The sequence below is a fragment of the Drosophila teissieri genome, chromosome X (genome assembly GCF_016746235.2).
Source record: "Drosophila teissieri strain GT53w chromosome X, Prin_Dtei_1.1, whole genome shotgun sequence".
Lineage (NCBI taxonomy): Eukaryota > Metazoa > Arthropoda > Insecta > Diptera > Drosophilidae > Drosophila > Drosophila teissieri.
The window spans coordinates 19,507,011-19,518,162 of NC_053034.1; the positions used below are offsets into that span (position 1 = coordinate 19,507,011).

Consider the following 11,152-nt stretch of genomic DNA (forward strand, 5'->3'; position numbering starts at 1 on the left):
GCCGCTAAAGCTAACAAAAGTTGAATCGTTAAAAGGCAAAAAGCAAAAAGCAAAAAGCGAACGAGAAATTTGTGGCAAACTTTCGCAGACTTTCGCATTTGAAATTACACAGAAAAAGTGTGACAGAGGAGGCCAGTTAGGGGATTGGGAAAACACAAGTGGGCCAACATCGGGCTGGTCAAATCAAAAATACCATCTATACCACACCAAGTCGATGGGAACACACACATTTCTCTGGCGATTGCATACTACGAGTATGGCCTCTGACAATTGAAAGCCGATGAAAGAAGAGCTCAACAATAAATTCAAGAACATTTTAGGGAATTTTTTAAGCAAAAATTTACAGCTGTGAATGAAGCACGTAATTATACGTAAGCATATAAATATAATATAATATATTTCTTTCAGTGAAACGCTTTTCCAGGGTGGCGGCGCAGCTTAGAGACCTTTCTTTATAGGCGCCCAGGTTAATATATCTTTTCACTTTTGCGGTCCGGGTCAGCTTGTATTTTATTTATACATTTTTATATAAATATACGTATATAAATGTGTATTTTTGACTGGCTCTTTTCCAGCGAAAATGTTAATAATTGGCTTGGCTGTTCAGGGCAGAAGGACCTTACGATAAATTGCCAGGGATATTATCGTTCCTGCCGCCGCCTCGTCCTTGTCCAGCCCACCACCCACTTCCTCCCACTTCCCACCACCCCGCAAGCCGAACTGGAAATTGATTACAGTTCATTTCATTTTGGCTTTGTTTATTTCCTTGCCCTCGTTTCCATTCACTGGCCCACTTTTCCGCGCTCCTTACGCCAACTGATATGGCCAGCGGTTTTTCACTTTTCCGTTTTCCATTTTCCATTTTCCATTTCAATATTTATTTGTGAGTTATTATTATTATTATTGCCGCGGCCCTCGCTTCCAACTTGCCCAAATATTACTTTCGCGCTTTTTTCGCCCCACTCCCCGAAAAATTCGCTTTCCGCTGACTTTTATTTCATTCCGGGGAATCACACGGTCCAACCGCTCAACTGTTAAGCCATTTAGTTCTGAGTTCTCTGTTCTGTGTTCACACAATAATTTCGGGGGAACTTTTCAAATCATTTCGGCCTGATTATTCTTACCACTTGCGGGCCCAATCAAAAACACTTGGACAATTTAAATCCCCAACTATTTTGGCAAGTTGCCAACGATAAATGTGATTTGCAAACGATTTATCAGCGCAGACTGAAGATTTTGCAAGAATAGTTCGGGTGTTTGCTTCTTTTTGTTTGCTGCCCAAGCAAGTTTTTAATGCTACCCTTTAAACTGAAACTTCTGGCAATTTCAGTATTATTTACGCAAGTCCACAATTTAATTTAGTTCGTCCGGATATTTCAGTGAAAATAAAGGCATTATATTTTATGAGTGTGTGCAGATTGGGGCTGTTTTCATGCGCCGCCAATCGTCTGGCGAATTTCACTCGAATTTCATTCGAATTTAATGGGAGTTATGTTATTGTTTTTGGTTTTGGTTTTGTTTTTGGTTTTCTCCTCCCGCCCAGCAGATAAATGCTCATTAAACTGAATAGCCAGCAGCGATAATTGCATAAGTTTGATTAGTTGTATAAGTCTCGTTTTAATAATGCAAAAGCCGATCTGCCCCAATCAACGCGGCACAAATATTTAATATGCCAAAACATATCGCAGCACGGGCGATGTGCCCCAAATAGTGGGGGCACTTGGGTACAGGCCAAATTATGTTTATAAGTGAACCATTAGCGTATTGATTGAATAGCAGCTAAGCCAGGATAATGCGAGGGTTTCCTCAATGGCGGCCCAAATGAGCCAGCACTCGAGTCCTGTGGCGAACGAAAGGCATGGGTCTCACACAAGTTAACAAGGAATATTATTTCAAATAAGATGGTCTAACAAAAGGCTCAGTTTTTCTAGGAGTTATCATACACTTTATACTGAATGCTGACTACCAAGTAAAGCTGATGAGATATGCACTCTATGTTTTATTTATTAAAGAACGAAAGTCATGGGTCTCACACAAGTTAACAGGGAATATTATTTCAAATGAGTTGGTTCAAAAAAAAGCTCAGTTTCTAAAAGGATGTATAAGCAACTTAAACAACTGATTTTTCTACACTTTATACTGAATGCTGACTACCGAGTGAAGCTGATGAGATATGCACTCTTTGTTTCATTTATTAAACTCACATTTTTACCAGCTAGTAGTAAAATAAACATTTGATTGACGTTTCCCAGATAAAGTGGTTGAATAAAATAAAACTCCTTTGGAGCAGATTGCCACTCAAACCGAATTCAGCCCGGCTTCTTCACTTCCTCACCGCTGTTCCGGGCATTAACTTTGGAGGTGGAAAAAAGTGAGCCAATTCGAGGGTTAAGCATCCTGACTGCGCTTCTCATTCATTCTAGTTCGGCGTTGCCACTTGTCGTGCCGAAAAGTACAGTCGCCACTTGGAAATTTATGCGACTCAGCGGCTCATTAAACACCGAAGACGCTTTAATTCCCTCCACTGCCCTCGCCCACTGCGACTTTCCACGACTTTCCCCGCTGATTAGCAGTGGATTGTTGTTGTAATTAATAGACGGCTACACCCAAGCACACCCCCAAACAGCAGACACACCCCATCCACACCGCCCACCCCCATCCCAGGACCACCCACCGCATTAGAGGGTTGCCAGGCAGCGGCACTTGACGCAGAGGGCGGTCCTTCCGCACAAATCTGTCATAAATGGCACGGCGACAAGAACGAAAATGCAAATCACAATGAGCCTTTTTATTTTGTTTTGGGCCAAGTTCGGACTGTCTTGCCGTTTTGGCCATTGTTGTCGGGGCCACAAATATGCGCATAATTAATTTGCCGCCTGCTTTTTTCGGGATTTGCTGAGTAGATTAAATGGCATTTTGTCGGAGTGTATGCTGTGTTTTAATTAACCCGAACGACCAATGAATACTTACCAATCGGCCGACCACTCCGGTGGTCCGAGGAGTCCAGCCTCTTGGGTTCGGAATGCTCAGCAGGTCCTGATGTCCCGGTGTCCTGATGTCCTGGACGCCCGATGTCCTGAGTCGATTCGACGCTAAGTACGTAATGCCAAAGTATGCGGTCTGCAAGGGAGCAACAAGCAAATGGAATTTCTTAGTTTACGACCCAGTGCAGAACGCCACTCGGCGGCATCATCATGAAAAATGCAAGCAGATTTGACAGCCATTTGCCACGAAAGGATGTCCCGACAAGTTCCATCCGCCCAGGAGCCAGCAGCCAGCAGCCAGGATCAGGACACAACTCGCAACTCGGTCCGCGTCGAGAGCTAAAACCAAGCCCAACGACGACTGACAGCTGCTGGGCAAATGGCAAAGGCAAAGGGCGAAGGGCGAAGGGCAGCAGGCAAAGGGGACGAGTGCAAGCTGCTCACGTCACTTACAGCTCAAGTTGTGCCAGGATTTGTATGCCCACGAACATCCTGCATTTGCAGCCAGTAACAGGACACCCCGCACCCCGCACCCCATGTGTGCATAGTATATTGGCCGAGTTGCTCGCTCGTATGCTTATTAAATATTTTATACTCGTTTCGTTTCGTTTTGGCCAGGCCTCCGGCAGCCATAAATTAAGCCAGGCAATGAAAACATTTAAATTGCAATGTTATGCAGCCCAAAAGGCCGCCCACGCCGCCCCCAAGCCCACAAACAGTTCAATTAATTTTGAATGGCCTTAGAGCGCATTCTGCACTCGCATGCATATTTTTGGGGCCATTTTTCCCAATTATTTGCAGCTGCAGCGTTGGCACTTGGCCCCCGAATAAACTGGGCATAAGGATAATCAGCAGCTTATGATTATTCGTATTATCCCAGGAGTTGCATGCTCCAGAGCTGCGTGTTGCACTTTGCGGGCAGCCTGTACGAGTCTGCTGGCTATCTGAATAATCTGGCAGCTTTCGGGACTCAGCAGCATCTCGGACTCAGCACCTAATAAGTCGGATGCGAGCCAATCAGCTTGCTGCTGTGCTGCCAGGCTCTTTTTGTGCCGGATCCTGGCTAGTGCCTAATTGAAAAGTAATCCCTTTGCCATGGACGCTTTTCGCCACTGCTCCTGCACTGGCAGAAACCCACTGGCAGTTTGGTTAACAAGGAAACGTAAGTTTGTATAAGAAAATATTCAATTAGTTAATAGCTTAGTGAGGAAAGAGGAGTTCTAGCTACATATTACATTACATTATAGTTACTGCTTCCTAGATGATATGAGCTATATATTCGCTCAGTGCAGCCCTTTTCCCCCGGCTACACAAAAGCACATACACACGCGTACATATGCTCGCATTTTTGAGTTGGTAATCCGCGCCAAAACAGCGCCAACAACGCGCAGCATGGAGCGGAAAAAATATTAATTGGAAACAAGAGGCTTTCTCCCCGCGGATTGTTCCGGTTTTGTCCAAATGCACTTAAAACGCTGCTTTAGTTGCGTTCCGGAAGGGGGGGTGCATTGCAGTTGCTCTTGTTTCTGCTGCTAATTATAAACACGAAATTGTTAACGAGAATGCAACAATATTACTGCATTTTTATGGGCACTCAAGCAGAGTGGATCGTTTAGGGCTCTCGAGTACCTTTTGCCGAATGAAGACCATTTTGACGGATTTGCCACTGGAGAGCCTTTCCATGGCATAAAAGGTGCGACTGAAGTAGCTTAAATATTTGGAATAATACTGAATCCACCTCCAAAGCATTGCAATGGAATACTTTCACTGCCACCAGAAACTGGCCTCCTTTTTTATCAGTGTTCGCACACAGCCTATTATGCCCATGTTTCCTCATTAAGTCAGATTCCATCTCAAACAGGAATTTAGCAGGGAAAGGAGCCTACTTTTCGGAACAGGCACTTTGAGGGCAGGCAAACTTTGTCGCTAAATCATGTGACTGTCACTGGAGAAATTTTCGAAAACAAGCCATTTCGTGTTTGTCTAGGGTATCACAGGCTGCTGCCACGCCCCGCCGCCACCGCCCCTTGCTGGCCAGCAATTGGCCACCAATACAAGCGTATTGTATACTGTGTTCTGTGTCCTGTGTCCTGTATGCTCTGTGTACTGTGTACTGTGTGTACTGTGTATACTGTGTGTTTTGTGCTTTGTGGCGGCACAATATGAGAGCGCTCGACGTGCGAATTTCGCGTAAATAAATTTAATATCTGACGCAATCTGCCACGAAAAACAAAGGCCCGAGAGCCAAACAGCCAAACATCCCAACAGCCAAACAGGCAAAGAGCCAGAGAGAGGCGAAAAAAGAAGTGAGAAAAACGTACAACATTTCCGCGCCACGACTGTGTTGTGCTGTCCTTCTTTCCGCGCATTTTCCTGAATTTTCCGCCCGCCATTGGCGAGCGATAAAGAGAAGGGAACGTAAACGTAAACGAATTTGTAACTCGATGATGTCGGCATCGCAGCTCACTTTGTGCGCCGTGTTCCAATTTCATTATGCAAAAATCCGGCGAAAGGCAGCGAGTATCCAGTATCCAGTATCCCAGCATTCAACACCCAAACACCCAAACACCCGAAAGACCGACTAGAATGCGCTGCAAAACTGATTAAACAAAACACGGGAAACGGACCGGATGCTTATATATCGCGGATTTCCATTTCGTAAATAAACATGAATGTCCCCGACAATGGATGGCACATAATTCGGGGCGAAAATATTGGCGTGACAAGCGGATTTTTTCGTCTCCCATTAATTGGCTCCAATTGCAGTACAATGTGCTCAGTTATGGACATATTTTTCTGTTCATTGAGTGAGAAACCAGCATTTAATAGCAACAATTGCTAATGAATAAATAATAAATCAAATGCTGCTGGATTTCGAAGTAAGGGGTGGAGTAACTCCAGTTGGAAGATTTGAAAACCATTCACTTGGTGTTCCGAGTAATTTCGATGGCTCCACGAAATGGTCAATAAAAAGATGTGTTCCCAAAGCCCGATGCACAGATTCCGACTTCTGTTGCTGCTTAAAGACTGGGCATTTCTCTAAAACTCCTGCCGGACATCGTTCGCTATCTCTGGCCCGACTTTTGCCGGCATATAACATTTTTATTGCCCTTATATTTGGCTGTCCAGACTTTCACCCCTCCCATTGACCGCCGGCGGCTGTTGTTGTTTTCCGACTTCTGCCGTCTCATTGAAATGTTGAATTTTTATGACACTTTTGCGTTGCGTTGCGCTGCTTTTCTGCAAATATGCAAATTTAGCGCCACGCCCACATCCTATACTCCTATATACATATATATATATATCCATGGGCCGGCCACGTGAACAGCCTCCGAAATAAATGTACAAATGTATATGAAAATGGCCGTGTTAAAGTTTTTTAGGCGGCCGCTACACTCGAACAAAAGGGGGAGTGAAACATGAATGAAAACATGAAAGCGCATATGGACATTTTAAGCAGCTTATTTACTTAAGCCGAAATAGTTGCAGCACATGGAATTGCCTTGCTCAAACTCAACCCTCGAAATATATGCACACTTTTTTTTTGCTGTGACCATCAGGACATGGACACGGGGGCGGTTGAAAGTGGGCGTGGCGCCTTTCCACTGACAGTGGAAATATTTATGCATTTGGCCGCGAGGCAGTTTGAGAACTCGGCTGATGAGAGTTGGGTGGCCCCACTTTTAATGGCTGGCACAGGAAATTTATTTTTCGAAGGGGGCTCAGCATCGAGGCTTCTTCGACTCAAAACTTGAGCTCAGATAAAAGTCATAAAGTTTGTCTCCAGAACAACTTACTTTCCCCTGCGCCACTTCCGCCGCCTTGCCCTCTGAACTCTGAACTCTGCACTCCAGTGGCTGCACTGGCAGAAAAGGTGCTCACTTAGGTGGCTAGTATCCCCAGTAATAACACAAATAGAGTGGCTAGTGGCCTAGTGATAACTGGTCTTTATATATATACATATAGCTTATTAGTAGGTTGTCATAGTATAAATGTGCTTCTTGTTCGTCATTATTTGCAGAATCATCTTTCCACCTTGTTAGCTATATATATGTTTATATTATATTTGAATGTTTATTTATAAACTGAGCGCACAATGGAAGATTTATTGAATAATTCCTTATAAAGTAACCAAGTCGTAGAACCACTGATACGAGTCCAAGGAAATGTTTGCTCACCTTTGGGTGGCCATCATTTTGGCATTGGGCAATTTCAATTTTCTATCGGGGAAATTCGCATGGCAGACAAAGAGCGAGGAGAAGTCGACGACAAAGCGGAGAACTTTAATTAAATATCCATTTCCGATGCCGCATCCGATCTGTGCGAGTGTGTGTGCGAGTGTGTGTGTGTGTTTGTTGTTTGCTCGTGTATTAGTCGGTCTTTGATCTGTCAAATGGCAAGGCACGCAAAAACAAATGTGGAAAAGCCGCAGGAAAACTCATTTACTTGACCAGTGCGGCAAATGAAATGGGGAGGGGAGGGGTGGGGACCAGGGGCCAGGGGTCAGGGGTCAGGTTGTGCTAGAAAGAAGGAAGGGCGCCGCCGATAACGTATGCATCGCACACTGACAAGATATATGATGGCAAACTTTTGCCAGCTTGCGTTGCTTTTTGTCGTTTGCCGCTCGCAGGCAAATGGTAAAAGTTTGATATCCCTCCCAACCACCACCCACTTACCCCACCACCCACCACCCACTTCTCCATGCGTGGCATTTGAAATGCTAATGGCAGATGAGCTTAGGCCAGAAGCTGGCGCTGGAGCTGGAGCTGGAAATCCAGAGCCAAAGTCAAAGTCAGACACACAGAAAGTCGAAGGCTCGAAGACTGGAGGCCTCATAATTGAATGTTTGGCCACTGCAGCCGGGTGGCCTTTTGTGCGGCCGGCAAAGCCCAAGGGGCAAAGGTCAGGGCACCGACGAGGGACCAAGGACAAACTGTTGGCTAACTAATTTAAATATCATGAATTTAACATAAATATATGTATGTATGCCACAGCGGAGAGTGGCAAGTTGAGAGTGGCAAGTGGAGAGTGGGGAGTGGAAGTGGCAAGTGGCAGAGACAAAAGGACCAATATCTCATATATCATATGATATCAGAAAAATCTGGTGACCCCTTTTGTTGCAACATTTCACATTTCACTTTCTGCTGCTGTTTGCCGAAAACAAATGCGAAATGTTGGTCGAAATCTGCATAAGCAAATAGTGTGCGTTCTTAGGGGATGCCACATTCCCATGTCCCCATTTCACCATTTCCACATTTCCCCTTCTCCACAGATTTCCCCATTTCCACAGATCTCCCTATTTCCACAGATTTCCCATTTCGCCGAGTCCATTGTACGTGCTCCGTTGGCGGGACTGGGGAATCCAGAAAGCCAAACTTTCAATGGACTGACAGCAGGCAGCAAGTCAAGCTGCCCGAAATCAGAAAACAAAAAATCCCAATTGACTGGGGATTGTATCTATCCTTTTAATCAAAGCCAACTCCCAGTGCAAAATATGCTGCTGCCCCAGCCAAAGCCGATCGAAGAAGCATCTAGCGCTTATGTCCAAAAAAAAGAGGGAGACACATTAATGGGAAATACATAATTTTGGGCCGGGCTTGTAATAAATTTAAAGTTGTCTCTGGCGCTGAGTTGTCCAATGAGCACCCTCTACCAGCCCCACTTCCGATTAACCCACCCGCTGTCAGTCTGTTTTTTTAATTTTATTTTCGTCGTGCTCTACTTTTAGTCCCAGCTAAGCCGGAAGGGATCAAACGGTTTTACCCCCGCCCGCCCGCTTTTCCAGCGCCCGCTTTTCCCAGCGCAAAAAATGAGGCAGAAGTAAGGCAGAAATAAGGAAAGAAATAACATTTCGACAGCTGCCCCACTGAGAAGGCGGGGCTCCGGAGGGGTTTTCCTCTGGGTCAATGAGCATCAGAGGTTGACTGCATAATTTATGAACATAAATGGGCGTGACAAGGGATTAGGGGGGCGGGGGAGCACTGGGGGTCACCTAATGACCTGGCGCACTGCTAAATGCATGGAAATTGTCTGCGCCAGGGCGAATTACAATTAATTGGAAATATGGCTAAGCCCGGAATTAGCCCCATCTAAAGGTGGAAGTTTCCTCTTTTTTTTTGCCTTTTTTGGCCGCGGCAATTGAAAAACGAAAAAGGAATAATTATGGCACTGACACGCGGATTAGCATTCGCCGCGAATATTGCGATTGATGGCCAGCAGCTTATCAACTTCTCTTGCCATCGTTTATTAGGCACATTTTTAATTAAAACGATATGAACTATTTTTGGAATTAAATGATATGCCAGAAATGGATCGATGATAGAGAGCTTTGAAACAAGTAAATGGTTCTTAATATATGTATAGTAAAGCGTTGTAAGCAGTATCGCATTGCCTAGTTTACCAACTCCGTTGTATTAAAGGGAATGAAACACAAATGTAGATAGCAAGCAGGTGCCTTCGTTACCATTCGTTTTTACCCAGTTAGCAAATGTTTCCGTTCGATCACGTACTCCGCGCCAAAGTGCTCGAAACTTCAGAGCCCGGGCAAGCAGCTTTGCATAGGCAAATCACAACTACTCGTTGAGGCTGGCACACACACTCACACTCACACCTTTCGGCCTTTTACTTTTCAGGTAAAAAAAAAAAAAAAAAGCGTAAAATAGATTTAGGAAAATTGAGGAAAATTTCCAATACCCCAGCGCCACAATGACCTCCGCACTGGTGCTCCTGATGACCAGCGTTCTGCACTTCGGATTGCGCGGCAGCTGTCTGCTGGACATCGAGCGATTCCCGGTGATTCCCGGCACCATCTACGCCGGCCACATCGCCTACTGCGCCATCCTGCACTTCCTGCACGACCTGGAGCTCCTGCCCACGCGCTATCGCCGCCGGATGGGCTGGCTGACCGCCTTCCTCGTCGAACTGGTGCTGGGCGTGGCGTTCATGGAGGTCCTGGCCCTGTGGCTCTGGTGCAGCGTGGAGCACATCCTCCACCTGTCCACCCAGTTCGTGCTGCGACGCTACCTGGGCGTCTCCACCGACGTCTACCTGCGCTGGGAGTGGGCCATCATGGGTGGCCTGATGACCACGCTGGCGGCCATGCTCTGGATAAACGCCTACGAGGCCACGGAGCCCATTGACTCGGAGCAGCTGTCAAGGACCAAGGCAGAGCTTCACCAGCGGCAGCGGCAGGAGAAGCGGCAACAGGATCTGCAGAAGGTGGAACAGCCTGCTCTGGAGCCAGAGGATCCACAGCATCCAGATAACGTGCAGCTGCCCGAGGAGAAGCATCTGCAGCTGCTGGCCACCACCACCGATTGCTAGTCCGTTGTGGTCGTGGTCCTGCAAGCCTTTGATGTCGCATTGGACTCGGGCTCGGGCTGCGAACAAAAGGACTTCGCAAATCGGCCTCAATTAGACGAACGATCATGCCGGGAGCAGACCAGACCAAACCAGACCAGAACCGACCAGACCAGACCAGACCAGACCAGACCAGACGAAGCAAATGTATTTATTCCAGCCAGATGGACTCGAAAGGCTCTAAAGACCGTGCCAAAGGGTGCTGGGAAGCTGGGAGGCGGGGCAAAATGATGGACTGCAGTGAAATGTCTATGAAAATTGACTTGGTGTCCTGGCATTGAGAGGCACTGGGGCGGAAGGAGCTGCCAGCGCCTGGATGCGCGTCAATTGACAAATTGTCGGCTCGACTGGCCCTTCGTCCTGGCTTCGTCTTCTTCTCCCACTCCTACTCCCAGTTCCACTCCCATTCCCACATCCATTTCCACTTGCTGAAAACCAATCCGAAATGCCAAAAATACAATCCCGGGCAATTTTAGACCCAAACAGAGCAGAAAGTCATCAGCAATGTTGTCTAATTTCATTTCGTTTCACTCGAAGGCCAATTTTTGGCTTTTATTATTCATACAATTTCTGGCAGCGCGATTTTCGCACTGCTGCCCGTATTGCGTATACGCACTGTGGTTCACGGAATTATGATTTTTTTCGCTGTGTGCGTGGAGCGTACTCGCTGTGTATGTGTATGTGTATGTTTGTGTTTGTGTTTTGAGTGTATTCCTAAGCAAACAATGGCCGAGCAGAGCTTTTGTTTATTCCTCCTTCGCTGTTGCTTATGTTGCTTATGGCCACCCACACAGGCACACTTCCACTCA

The 11,152-nt window shown here is 46.3% G+C and overlaps 1 protein-coding gene across 1 annotated transcript; it reads left to right on the forward strand.

Moving 5' to 3' along the window:
- Positions 1 to 9,491: 9,491 nt before the first annotated feature.
- Positions 9,492 to 10,837, forward strand: LOC122623456. Its single transcript, XM_043802618.1, has 2 exons — positions 9,492 to 9,616; positions 9,683 to 10,837. Exon 2 carries the CDS (start codon positions 9,690 to 9,692, stop codon positions 10,305 to 10,307), a length of 618 nt encoding a protein of 205 aa, XP_043658553.1. The 5' UTR covers positions 9,492 to 9,616; positions 9,683 to 9,689; the 3' UTR covers positions 10,308 to 10,837.
- Positions 10,838 to 11,152: the final 315 nt, after the last annotated feature.

Coding starts and splice junctions, on each gene's coding strand:
- LOC122623456 (XM_043802618.1), top strand. CDS start 9,690: ATGACCTCCGCACTGGTGCTCCTGATGACCAGCGTTCTGCACTTCGGA.